Below are 14,302 nucleotides of genomic sequence, written 5' to 3' on the forward strand. Positions count from 1 at the left end.
CAAGTTTTTCCATTTGAAATGAGATGGCACATGGGTACTATTACTGAAAGTACTATTATGATAGTGCTGTTCACTGAAAACATGTTGACAAAACCTTGATTTTAAGTGTGGATGAGTTCCATGTGCCAGCATGTATATTTCAGAACTAAGGCCTACTATTAAAGAATCTATCTAGAAACTATTTTCAAAGTCTGCCTGTAAATAATAATACTTCTGTGCCAATTATATAGATACAGTGCCAGTTCCATTTCATTTCATGTCAAATGCTCAGGGAGATGTCGCTAGGATCAGTCTCTGTGTACAACACATTACCTGGATCAGTTTGGGTCCTCTGAGAAGCAGATCCCAAGACAGAATGATAAAGAGTCGGACACGACTGAGCGACTGAACTGAACAGAACTGAGAAGCAGATCCCAAAACGGAATGATACATGCAAGAGATGTATTGGGGGAAATGTGTATGAAGGATAAAGGAGGGAGCAGGAGTAGGTGGGGAGACTGAGATGTAGATCTGACCCCTGAGAAAGGAGAGGGAAGGAAGGAGGATGGGGGTGAGAAGAACCTCAGACACATTGCAGCCAGGTTCACGGCAAGCCCCAGAGCACACACTATGCATCAGAGAAATCCCATGTCAGGCAGGAATGGCCCAGCTCTGGCGCCTCCGTCCTGCTCAGTCACTGGATGGGAAGAGTCTGGGGAGACTGGCCTCTGGGGGAATCTCTGAAAGCTGCAGTGCTCCAGTGACCTGAAGGTGCAGCAGCAGGGGACTGTCTGCTAATAGAACTTGTCTCTCTTGAGGGTAGGCCAGGGCAGCACCCTCCGGGACTGCCACACCACCTCTCCATTTGCAGCGTTAGGAACTTGAACCAGCACAATACCAGGAATGGGTAGCTCTTTGAAAGCACTGAATTCAGGTGAGGGGCTCAGTAATAGGGCAGTTAAATTTCTGGAGACCAGCAGGCTTGGCCAGGAAACTTGACTCCTTAAAAGCTGAGGGGCCTTAGACATGTGCCTTCCCTTTCCTCATCTTTAAAATGGGAGTACCAATGGTGCCTATTTCAGAGAGTTGCTGTGTAGATGCGGTAATCTGTTTTAAGTGCTTAGCTCTGTGTGGCCCATAGGAGATGGAGTCAGTGTACAGTTTACAATAGCTATCGTAATTAGGGCTCCATTTTTAAACACAGTGCAAACCTGTACTTTAATATAAAATATATATAGCATGAATATGTATGTATGTGTGTGTGTGTGTGTGTGTGTATATATATATATATATATATATATATGTATGTATGTATATATGAGACATTAAGGGCTTTTATCCTTTCCAAAAAAGAAAAGCAAGGTAGGACATTATCTAGTATCAGCATCCCAGGTAAAAACTGTATTTTCTTAACGCTACCTTTAACAAGGACATTCTAAGCAGAGAAAGATTAATGTCAGTCTGAGGGGTCTTTTTGTAAGAGCTAATAGATCCTATCATGGAAATAGATGAAATCAAAAAAAGGGAAGGAATGCCACTGACCTGCTCCCCCGCCTCCCCACAAACCCCCTGGTGGCAGAGGGGGACCTTTACGTTAAGTTACCATCAACGTTTTTATTTCCACAATGAGTCTTTTCTAGCTCTTTGCTCTAATATAATTACTTATATTATAATGTCAGTATTATTACTTATAGCCTTGTGCTTTACTTGATCGAATAAGAAGTATTCTTACAGAGTCAAAAACCAAATCACAGTATAGGAGACAGGTACTGGGGGTCTCCTGGGGGGGTGAATGTAGGGGACCGCAGTGCCTGTAGACCTTTGGCACCCATCCTCTCTCTGCTCAGGGTATTTACCTGGTGGCCGATGATTCCAGGGGTCCCACTCTAAAGTTCTGGAGAAAATGGGGATCCACTTACACAACGTTGAATCCCCATTCTCTCCATTAGGCTCTCCCAACATGGTGGCCCAGAGTCCAAGGGTCAAAGGGAGGAGGCTGAGGTGAAAGTAGCGGTTCTTTTCTGATTCCTGTAACCCGCTGTCCCGTAAGCTCATTTCTCTCAGATCTGGGCCTGTGCTAATGTCACTCGTTGTCCCAGAGCCTTAGCTGAAGAAATACAAATCTAGTCATGTCTTCTTTGAGTTGGTTTCTGTGGAAAGACATAGCCAGCTTTGCTGGCCACCAGAAAGGTTGGGCTCCCTATCTTAAATGTCTGTCTTTTCCTCCTCCTAGTTTCCCCTGAGCAGCATTGAACTTGTCATACAAAAGTTAAAAGAAGAAGAATGCAAATCCAGAGAGCTCAAGCAGGTGTTTACAGCTGCTGATTGTATGCACACAAAGATGGTGGATTTTAATACATTCAGGTAAGCCATAGACTGCTAGCAGTTATCTCATTGTCCAAAGAACAGAAAGGATGTTTTTTTCCCAAGTGTTTCTTCATTAATTTACTACATACTATTTTTTAAAATTAAGAATTGGTATTTCTTTACGTTTTACTTCGTGATCAAGTTTTGCCCATTTCTAGTGAATTTTATATATTTGCATATAAAAGAAATTCCTAGGGGAGAACAGAGAGACAAAAGCAGTGTAAGTCAGTTGGACACAGTGTCTTGTGAGTCATGCAGGGCATTGAAGGACCAGGGGAGTGCCAGGAAGGCTGCATCTGTATGAGAAAGGCTGAACGCAGTGCAGTTCAGAGCACCCCCACCCTTCGAAGTGTGAGGAATGAAGAAGCGACGTCTCCCTAAGAATGCCATCCAGTTGGAAAAGATAGAAGAGACTTCACTGATTATCAGAGAACAGGTGCTGTGCATTCATCTATGTGTATGTATGCTCACAAACACGTTAAGTACTTAGACATGAAAATGTAGAAATTTGAAGGGCAAATATAGGACAGAAGTTAGAAGTACTATAAGAAATCATGAACAATAGAGATTTTTCTCTAAGGTTAAGCTTGAATTTCTAGGACTGTCCAGTGACTGAACTAGGCAAATTTCCAAAGAGCAGAAACACAGGGAAATTCAAATTCAGGGCCTGGTACAATTGTGAGATTTCTTAGCCTGAAAACAAAGTGAATGGAGCGTTTAGAAGAATGTAAATTAAATCATGGATGGAGGACAAAGGGGACTTTCTCTTTAGGCTGAGAATTCTGGCTCCTAAAAACAATAGTGGCTAAAAGCTATATAGGAAACTCGGCTTGATGCAGTCAAGATGCGGCTGAGAAATGAAGATGTGAGCCCGGGGGAGCGTGGCAGGGAGGTCTTTCTGACTCTGTCTGGAGTTGCCTGTTGCATCAATACCTGGTGACCCAAGCCCTCCATGAGGCCCACAGTGTCCCTGGAGCTCATTTGTTCCTTCAACAAAGCTCTTTTGTATCTCCAAAACGTTCTTTTGAGAGCAGCAGTCAGAGGACATATTTTTATTGTTTAGAATTCCCAAGCTTCTGGGATCAATAAGAATTTATCGTTCTTTGTTATTGTTCATGGCAGTACACATGTTCCTGGCCTTTTGGCAAATAAATGAAGGATGGGGTGAAGGGCATAGACAATTACTCAGGCCGAGGACTAATGGATAGCAGTGGAGGGGAAAACAAATTTCCATCAGAAATGAGGGAGTGGTTTTGTTTTATTATTTTGTGTTCTTTACAAAAGCATCCATTCTCCTTGTACTCTAGCAGTGTCTATTGGAAACACTTTAGTGAGTTTATGGGGCTTTGGGGGAAGCACATAGGCCAGGCAGGAGATCCAAGGAGGGTAAGTTGCCCCATGGATGGAGGCCTGACCCTAATTGTGGGTGGAATAAAGGACGGCCATGCCGTGTGATTGGAGGGTGACCTCAAGGCACCCAAAGCTTGGAAAGAACAACTGCGAATATTTAGGGCGTCTCCTAGCCAAAAATTCCTTAGGATGGAAATCATATCAGGCCATACGTGGCTTGAAAAACCCTTCAGTGGCTTGCGCTCGTCCTTACAATAAGATTCAAACGTTTCATTGCAGCCAGCAGGGCCTTGAGCGCCACCACTTTGTATTTCCAGCGTCGCCACTTCTTTTCTTCCCACCCTGTCCTTTGGCCCTGCTGACTGTCACTCACTTTCTCAAGCACATTAAGCTCTTTCTGTTCTCCATACCTCTGCACATGCAGTTCTCTCTGCTGGGAATGTCCATACGCCATCCTTTTCATGGCAGATCCTGGGACTCATTGTAAATGCTGCTTCCTCAGAGGCGCTTTCTTTTTGACTATTCTACCTAAAGTGGATTTTTTCTTAGCCCCGTGTTTATGTTGGGTTGGCCAAAAAGTTTGTTGGCCAACCCAATATTTTTCACTACCTTTGGCACACCTCGTAGTTACTTTATTTAGATAACTGTATTTGGTGTGTGTGTTGTTAAGTGTGTCTTCTCCTCCTAGAGTGTGAGCTTTCTCTAGGAGAAAAGGAGGGGCAGGGTCCTCGACATCCCTCTTCACTGTCCTAAAATCAGCACCTTGCACTGGGCTAACTACATATCATAGTTCCTGAATGGAAGAGTGAGATTCTAGGATTATTTTGGAGGAGGGGTGTTCTAGTTTGGAGGTCAGCCCTCTTGGTTGCTCCTCACGCTCTTTCTGGGCAAAGGCAAAGGAACTACATAGTTGCTATCACACCATCTCCTAATTTAATTCTGTGTTTGGAGCTTTAACTAGCAAATATTTTTCTTTTATTTCCATGTGTATATATACGGATATACTCTGGCTCTTCTCACCAGAACATAACCTCTTTGAAGGCAAGGAACTTCTCTTTCTTGTTTTTTTGCTTTAGGCTCATCACTTTTCACCATGCCTTGTTGAGTGGCTTTGTTTTATCCAGTCTGCCCTGCTTTGCCTGTTAGCTGAAGGTTGAGTTCTCCATTTAGCTCCTCAGGCTCAGACCTTTTTCCTGAATTATAGATCTGGAAATATGAAGGCTTTCAGGACATCTCCCCTTTGGATCTCCCTTAGGCCTTCCAAAACAACTTTCCCTAAATTAACCTCATTTGCAGTTGGGGACCCTATCTTGGTAAAGGCCACCAGACTTGTCCCCAGGGCCTGAGCCAGGGTCTACCTTGTCTTTGCCCTCTCCCCTACCTTGACCTCTCCCACCCTCTTGAAATCATATTTCTTAAACGCCTTCTCTCCATCCCCAGCTTCACTGTTGCAGTTTGGCTTTTCATCTTTTCACTACTCTCTTGAAAGTTGCAAAACTGATCTTCTTTTCTTAATGCTCACCCTCCAAAACTTTGCCAGAATGACCTCCCTAAAGTCTTACCATATTGTTCCTTGGCTCTAGGGCAAATCCCCAACCTGTTAGTGTTTCCTGTGAATTTGGTCATGAGCTGACCCTTGCCAACATCTCTTCCCTTATTTCCATCTCACTCAAAGAATTATTCTTTTGTAGAAGTCACCATTTATCGAGCACTTACCACGGGCCATGCATCATGTTAAATGCTTTTCCTGTATCATCCACTGGTAGCCCCTCTTGAGTTATTTGTTTACTTCCCTGCCTCCACAATTGGCTCCTGCCAAGTACAATAGATGTTTGTTGAATAATTTAATGAAAGGTCCTATTTCTCAAGGAACATTCTATCTAAAGCTTGCAGCAAACAAGTAAATAATTGATTACCTTGTACTGGGAAAGGGAACTCTGTCTCTGACTGTAGGGGTATCAGGGAGATCTAGTCCCAACCCTCACAATTCAAGTGACTTAGGCAACTTGCTTCACCTACTTGCATCTCACTCTTTTGTCCATATAATGATCTCTAAGGCCTCTTTCAGATGCTGACATTCTGAAAACTCTTCAAATGTAGGTTTTATTTTTTTTAATTTTTAATTGGAAGATAATTGCTTTACAATGTTGTGTTGGTTTCTGCTATGCAACAGTGTGAATCAGTCATTATTATATATGTATCCCCTCCTGCTTGCGCCTCCCTCCCTGGTCCCATCCCACCCCTCTAAGGTCATCACAGAGTACCAGGCTGGGCTCCCTGTGTCATACAGCAGCTTCCCACTAGCTATCTCTTATACACATGGTAGTGTATATATGTCAGTGCTACTTTCCCAATTCGTCTCACCCTCTCCATTCCCCGCTGTGCCCACAAATTTGTTCTCTACTTCTGTGTCTCCATTTCTTCCCTGTAAGTAGGTTAATCAGTACTACTTTTCTAGATTCCATATGTATGCGTTAATACATGATATTTGTTTTTCTCTTTCTGACTTACTTTACTCTGTATACAGGCTCTAGGTTCATCCACCTCACTACAACTGACTCAAATTCATTCCTTTTTATGGCTAGATAATATTCCATTGTATATATGTACCACATCTTCTTTATTCATCTGTTGGTGGACATCGAGGTTGCTTCCATGTCCTGGCTATTGTAAACAGTGCTGCAATGAACATTGAGAAATGTGTGTCTTTTTGAATTGTGGTTTTCTCAGGGTATATGCCAAGTTGTGGGATTGCTAGATCATATGGTAGTTTTATTCCTAGTTTTTTAAAGAAATCTACATACTATTTTCCATAGTGGCTATATCAATTTACATTCCCACCAACAGTGCGATAGGGTTCCCTTTTCTCCACATCCTCAAGGAAACTATGAACAAGATGAAAAGACAGCCCTCAGAATGGGAGAAGATAATTATAAATGAATCAACTTGACAAAGGATTAATCTCTAAAATATATGAGCAGCTCATAAAGCTCAATATCAGAAAAACAAATAACCCAATCAAAAAGTGGGTGGAAGACCTTAACAGACATTTCTCCAAAGAAGACATACAGATGGCCAGTAAACACATAAAAATATGGCCAACATTGCTGATGATTAGAGAAATGCAAATCAAAACTACAATGAGGTATCACCTGACACCAATCTGAATGGCCATCATCAAAAACTCTATATAAACAATAAATGTTGGAGAGGATGTGGAAAATGTAGGTTTATAAATACACTTGTAAAATGTTCCCTTTTCATATCTGTATTGAAATGGCAGAGGCAGGAGTGCAGTGTAGGCCTCTGGGCTTCACGTCTGTGGCCCTGCTTCTCTCCCCTACTTTTGTACCTGGCCCTCTGAGTATGTACCTGGGCCTCAGAGCCCAGATGCTCTGGACAGTGGTCCAAGCCTTGGGCATTTCCTTTATTCTCAAGGAAACCGTCCAGGCAGGAGCTGATATCCTATCTCTGCATAAGGTGCCATGGTTAATAGTGGATTAGTGGACTAACCTGTGGGCCTTCCTGAGATAATTTGTCTCAAAATGGACCTGAAGAATACAGGGACAGGTGGAAACAGAAGGCAGTTTGGGCAGGGAGCATTTCTTTTCTCCTCGTGGGATTCACTGGTTCTGCCTCTAGGCTGGAACTATTTCTCTGGGACCCGTTTTTCATGGTCTGCCAGATGGGCCTGTGAGCACTGTCAGTTGTTATTAAGGGAGTGCAGAGAGCTGTTCTCAGAGCCTTGATTCCTTGATTCCTGATGGGCAGATTTTAGCAGGGAGCCAGACAGGGACAAGGCTTAGCAGGCCTAGTGTTTTGTACAATTGGAAACATGGGCAGAGTGAGGCTTCTTGATGTGGGCCCTGGACTCTGAACCCCAGGCAACAGCAGCAAGGAGGGCCCTGTGCCAGGGAAGACATGGCCAGTCCCTCCCTCCAGCCACCTCCCCAAGCCTTGATCTCTCCATCAGAGATGACACCTGCCCCATGTAGCCTGCGTGTATTTTGGATTTCTGCGAGCTCAGTGCTCACTTCTTTTCCCCACCTGGGCTCTAGCCTTAGAGGGCAGGACACATGCCCAGTTCACCCTGGTGTCTTTCCCAAATACTTCCAGCACCCAGTGTCTCAGGCCGCAGTGAATGTAATGAATTATTAAACCATTGTTTCTTAGACTCCTGTTGTCAATTGCAGGACCAAGAGATTTCCTGTGAGTTTCCATGTGATAAATTCCTTCTAAGATTTAGAGCCTCAAGGAAATTTTTGTTCTTGTAAATATAAAATTCTTCCTGAAAGAGGTTATATAATGTAGTAAATAGATCCGATTTTTTACTTGTTTAGTTGCTAAGTCATGTCTGATTCTTTTGCAACCCCATAGACTGTAGCCCACCAGGCTCCTCTGTCCATGGTATTTCCCAGAAAATAATACTTGAATGGGCTGCCATTATCTTCTCCAGGGGATCTCCCTAACCCAGGAATCAAACTCATGTCTCCTGCTTGGCAGGCAGCTTCTTCACCCTAGTGGCTCAGTGGTAAAGAATCAGCCTGCCAGGCAGAAGACCAGGGTTCAATCCCTGCATTGGAAAGATCCACTGGAGAAGGGAATGGCAACCCACTCCAGTATTCTTGCCTGGAAAATCTCATGGATGGAGGAGGCTGGTGGGCTACAGTCCATGGGGTCTCAAGAGTCAGACACATGCATCCAAATCTCAGCTCTGCCATTTTTCATCCTGATGTCCTTGCGTAAGTTGTTGAAGAATGTTTTCACCTACAAAATGGGGATGGTTATAATGTATATTCATATAATGTATGAATAAAGCTGATAACATATATACAATTCTTACTATAGCACTGTAGTGCACTAGAAAGTGCACTGTAGTGGACACTATAAAATGAAAACCCTTTATCTCAAGAGTTGGAATAGTTCAAAATAGTCACTGAAAATAGTAGAAATCTGTGTCCTGTTTGCAGTATTTCTGTAAGTTGTTTATTTACTCTTGATAGAGTCATTGAAAACATTCTTTAATAAATGAGGTTGGAATAAGCCCTTGAAAAACTTGGAGACCATGAAGGTGGAAAATAAAGATTGTTGGTGGACCAAGCTTGGGAAACATTAATCCACTCCATTACTGTCCTTTAACTTCAAGGAAGAAGATTGTAAATTTAGTGCTTAGAGCATTGCGATGATCTCATCCTGATTTATCTCATACAATTATCTCTCCTTTTATGTGGTTTTGATCTTTTTTTAACAGCACTGTGTACATTGTTATTGGTGTTTTTATTGTAAGTCTAACTTCTTTTAAGGAAGCCACTGGTCTATGAATCTATGTGAACAGAAGGAAAAGGCAAATTCCAAAAGCTTTGAAACATGTACTCTTATCTTGAACCAAATAGACTCTTTGACAGCATCCATACCATATATTTGAGATGCCAGCCTCAGCATGCATTTTGAAAACAACATTTTGAACCTTCCTAAAAGCATTAAACATAAACGATGTGATGTCATAGGAAAAAATGCTGGCCTGGGATTCAAAAAGACCGAGATCTTTAATTTCTTTCTGTCACTGCCTGATGGTATTGTTTGTATTGGTGAAGGCAGGCTTAGTGTTTAAAAAAGCAGAATCATCCCTGGCTAGTTAAGCAGGAAAGGAATTAACTAAAAGGATCCTGGGTGGTTCACAGTATCTTTGGAAGGGCTGGAGAAATAAGCTTGAGGCTCTGTTCTAGGAACAATGCCCAGAAGTGGGTTGTAGAACTTGTCTGATGGGAAAATGGCCTCTGTTCCTACTGCACCACCCACACTCATTGCTACATTTGCACTGCTGCCAAGAACTCAGTTTTATCACAGCCATCACTATCACTACTTTTGGCAACCTTGTGTCCGATGCTACCCCTGAAAGTTGGACCCCTGTGACACCAAATGTGGCCCATACTTAGCTGTTACACTTCCAAGTCAGAGTCTCATGTCAGCTCCCCTGACTGGCAGATCCTGGGTCACTGGCATGTTTCTAACTGCAAGGAAGGCTGGGAAATTAAGCTCTGACTTCCATGTTGGGTTGATGGAGAATAGAATGTGGTAATTTCCTCAAATAAAATGGGGGATTTAAAAGGTACCCTTTTCGTTTACCATGATGGCAAATTCAAGCCAAGATGAGCCAAACAGGGGGCATAAAATGTCAGTAATTAGGAACTGAACTCCTTGTTTGTGAACAAACTAAAGAAAACACTTGCCTGGTTTTAGCACTTTGCAAATACTGTTCTGATCCACCCAAGTAGCTAAATGAAATAGAAACTTCTTCCCTATATCCCACTACTTTTGCAATCTCTGACACACCTTTCTGAGTTTAAATTGCCTTGAAGGCATTGGATTACTTTCAAGTTCATAGAGTTTGGTAGCTGGCAGTTGTATTTTGTTTGGCTTGTATTTGTTTTTTTTTTTTTTTTTAATTAAGAGTTTAAAGATAAAAACCTATATTTCTGTCTCCTCTTGAAAAATAGAAAGTGGGCCTACATTTCCCCATGTCAATAATCAGTTAGGGTAAATGGCAGCTGTCCCTCTCAGACTCTGCCTGTTCTTTGCATTTTTCCCCCAATCCCTACAATTCCTTCTTGTCTAATGTGTGTGATGTGTATCCTCAGTTGTGTCCAACCCTTTGGGACCCCATGGACCCACCAGGGGTGGGTAGCCCACCAGGCTCCTCTGCCCATGGGATTTCCCAGGCAAGAATACTAGACTGGGTTGCCATTTCCTCCTCCCCGGGATCTTCGCAACCCAGGGATTGAACCCACCATCTCCTGAATTGACAGGCGGATTCTTTACCACTGCACCACCTGGGAAGCCCTGTTGTCTTATGCCTTCTCCCATTTATCTTATTTTCATATCCAAGAAGGTACTTAACTAGGTGGTCCTTGGACTGGATAATTTTAAGGTCCCTTTGTGCCCTAGGTATAGTGGAAATAGGTAATTAGGGATGACTGTGTAAATAGCTCAAAGTAGAACTGAAGACTGATTTTTAAATTAGAACCCAAAAGTGATTATATATATAAAAGACTCAATTTAAAAATGGTTAGAACTATTCATAATATTCAGGAAAGTAGCTAAATACAAGAAAACTAACATAGAAAGCAATAGTTTTACTTTATACTAATAATAAACACGAGATTTTATGCAATGGGGGATAATATTTGCTATACCAACGAATATTATGAAATACCTGGGTGCAATAAAATTGGAGGAGAAACATGTAAGACTAAAATGAATACAGTGTATACACTTTCTGATAGCTCAGCTGATAAAGAATCTGCCTGTAATCCAGGAGATCCTGGTTCGATTCCTGGGTCAGGAAGACCCACTGGAGAAGGGAAAGGCTACCCACTCCAGTATTCTGGCCTGGAGAATTCCATGGACTGTGTAGTCAATGGGGTTGCAGACTTGGACACTACTGAGTGACTTACACTCACTTCACATACATTAATACTCTCCACCTAACGTGTATGTCATTGTGCCAAAAAGAATTAAAATTTGTTTGACTTCCCTGGTGGCTCAGACAGTAAAGCGTCTGTCTACAATGCAGGAGACCTGGGTTCAATCCCTGGGTTAGGAAGATCTCCTGGAGAAGGAAATGGCAACCCACTCCAGTATTCTTGCCTGGAAAATCCCATGGACGGTGGAACCTGGTAGGCTACAGCCCATGGGGTTGCAAAGAGTCGGACATGACTGAGCAACTTCACTTTCAAAATGAATAGTTTCAAAACTTTATTATCTCTCTGAATAGGAAGACACTATTTAAAAAATTCTACCCTTGAGGTTAGGCTCGCAGCTCCACCAAGAGACAGGAGTCGGGAGCGGGGGTCTGTTTGATTGGGGGCTTCGGCTTCTGTTCCAGGTTGGCCAGCAGCAGCAGCACCCGGGCGCCCCCTGCAGGCAGCAGCGGCCGCAGTCACAGGCGGAACAGAAGTGCGCCCCTGTTCGGTGGAGCTAGGGCTGGAACAGTGGCGTGGCAAGGGGCGCGTGGCCGAGGAGGAAGACTAGGGGTCCGGGGATGGCCGCAGCACCGCAGGCTCTGGCGCAGGGCCTGGTGTGGTGCTGTCACTGGGCGCCTGCTGCCTGGCACTGCTGCAGATATTCTGCTCACAGAAGTTCCCCTGGGACAAGTTGGAGCGGCTGTGCCAGCGCTGCTACTTCCGTCTGAACCGGAAAAGCCTCACGATGCTCATGGCTGTGCTGGTGCTCTTGTGTGCGGCGCGGCTTCCGCTGCAGCTGCCCTACCTAGGCATCCTAGTGGCCACCGTGGGTGTGATCCTTGTCATGGCTGTGCTCTGCAACCGCGCCACCTTCCACCAGGACCACATGGGCCTGGCTTTCTAAGTGCTCATCTCCGTGGTGCTGGCCATCCAGGTGGTGGGCCTGCTTTTGCTCCAGCCGCACAGCGCCTCCAAGGGCATCTGGTGGACTGTGTTCTTCATCAGTACCATCTATACGCTCCTGCCTGTGTGCATGCAGGCTGCGATACTCAGCAGGGTGCTGCTGTCTGTCCTCCATCTGACCATCGCCCTGCACACCAACACCCAGAATCAATTCCTACTCAAGCAGGTAGGGGCCCACCTGGGCACAGGGACTGGATAGTTGGGGTGTGCAGGCCTTGGCCTGACTCCAAAGAGAGGCATCCCACCTTCATCCTTTAGTGAGAAGATCCAGAGAGACATGGATCTGTCAGCTGTGTGGTGTCTTCTAGCCTCTGACCTGCCTCTGAGCCCCAACTTCTTTCTTTCTTCACAAAAAGAGTGCTCTTCTATGTAATGTTCCCGCTGGTAGAAGACAGACCATACCGTGTCCATTATTGTAGGGATGCTAATGAGGAAGGGGGGTTTGGAGAGGTCCCCTTCTCTTCCTTTGCTTCTGTCCCTATATAAGGCCCCTGACTGAAGTGGCTGGACCCTCCAGTCCCTCTCCCAACCTCTCCCTCAGGAGAGCCACTGACAGTTTGTAGTGAACTCAGTTGAGTCCTGGATGGAGGGTTAATGAGGGAAACCCTAGGTACTCTTTGCCCAATCTTAGGAAGGAGAAATGGTAACCCTGCCAGTTGTCTGAGGCTGGGGGTTTGAGAGCTGGAAATATACTTTAAATTGAAGGGCTGACAAGTGTGTTTCATTTGCAAAGTACCAGCAAGCCAAAAAGCTGCCTTCAGAAAAAGTGGGAGCAACCTTTGTGTATGGTGACATTTCCCTCCTGGCCTGAGCAGAAAGCTAGGGTTGTATGTCGGGACCCTTCACATGGGTGCTCCTTGTTATTGCTTTTGGTGGGGGCTTTTTATCACTCCTGGGATGAGTTAGGTGAGCCTTGAATGATAGGATTAGGAGGAAATAAAACTTCTGCCTGGTTAAAAAAAATTCTAATCTGTCCAAATTAATCTAGATTTGAATCGATTCTAATCAGAATTACAATTCTGTTCTTAGATTTGATTTTGTTTTGCAGGGTTGAGGGAGAGAAATTGGCTCATTGATTTTTGAGGTTCCTCAAGAAAAATCAGGGATTGAAAAAAAATTGAAAAGGAAGAATGTGAAAGTGCAGATACTAGAATTTATATAATTGATAGATATTTGAAAACACTGTAATGTACTGATAGAGGATTAACCTATCAGTGAAATAGAGTATAAAGCCCATAAAAGATTCATTATTATGGATTTTATTGTAAGGTACAGAGAAATTCTCAATCAGTGGACAAAGAATAGATTAATAGTAAAGGTTCTAGTGACAGTTGATTAGGAAACATTTAATACATTTTAATTTTGTGGTAGGCAGGGCACAGCTGCCAAAAAAAAGGAAAAATTGACTGTATTCACTACAGGAAAATTTTCTGTTTCTCTATATCAAAAAAGTATTTCTCTATCAACAAACTGAAAAGATAAGGGATAGACTGAGAGAAAATAGTTACAACCAATGTAAGAACCAGGGGACTGACATTAAGGATTTATGAAAACTCCTATAAAATCAGCAGACAAAAATGGCTTAAGGATAGAAATAAACAGTTCTCAGAAGCAATACAAATAGCCTTTAAACCTATGAAAAGAAGCCAAATAATCACACAAGCTGAAACAATAATGAAATAGAGTTTCCGCATATTATATTAGTGACATTTAAAAAGAATAATATAACTGGCTCCAGATGAGTGTGTGGGATAACAGGTACTTTCCTTTTCTATTGGTAGAAGTTTAAATAGGTTCAGCATTTTGGAGGGTAACTGGCAATATCTAATGCTGAGATTCTATTACCTAGTAATTGCATTTTTAGAAACTTTTTACTCTGAAAAACTTTTGACAAGTAGGTTGTAATAGATGTTTGTGTGTGCACTCAAACAATATTTATTGCAGCAAAATTTGTAATAGCAAAAATTTGGAAAAAAATCAAATGTCCAACAGTAGGGAAATAGTTAGATAAATTCTTTTGCTTTGGTTTAAGACTGTACTATTTAGCCATTAGGTCTTACCTAGTGGCTCAGTCAGTAAAGATTCTGCCTTTAAGGTGAGAGACCTGGGTTCAATGTCTGGGTGGGGAAGATCCCCTGGAGAAGGAAATGGCAACCCCCTCCAGTATTGTTGCCTGGAGA

General features: G+C 43.2%; 1 protein-coding gene across 5 annotated transcripts in view; it reads left to right on the top strand.

The window, feature by feature from the left end:
• EFHC2 (EF-hand domain containing 2) overlaps positions 1–14,302 on the top strand; it is a 241,688-nt gene that overhangs the window by 141,694 nt on the left and 85,692 nt on the right. For all 5 annotated transcript variants that reach the window (XM_002700201.5, XM_059883805.1, XM_059883806.1 and 2 more), the window contains exon 11: positions 2,213–2,343. In XM_002700201.5, the coding sequence (XP_002700247.2) occupies positions 2,213–2,343 (131 nt within the window). The remainder of the gene's footprint in view (positions 1–2,212; positions 2,344–14,302) is intronic.

Source organism: Bos taurus, chromosome X, assembly GCF_002263795.3.
Source record: "Bos taurus isolate L1 Dominette 01449 registration number 42190680 breed Hereford chromosome X, ARS-UCD2.0, whole genome shotgun sequence".
NCBI classification, from domain to species: Eukaryota; Metazoa; Chordata; class Mammalia; order Artiodactyla; family Bovidae; genus Bos; species Bos taurus.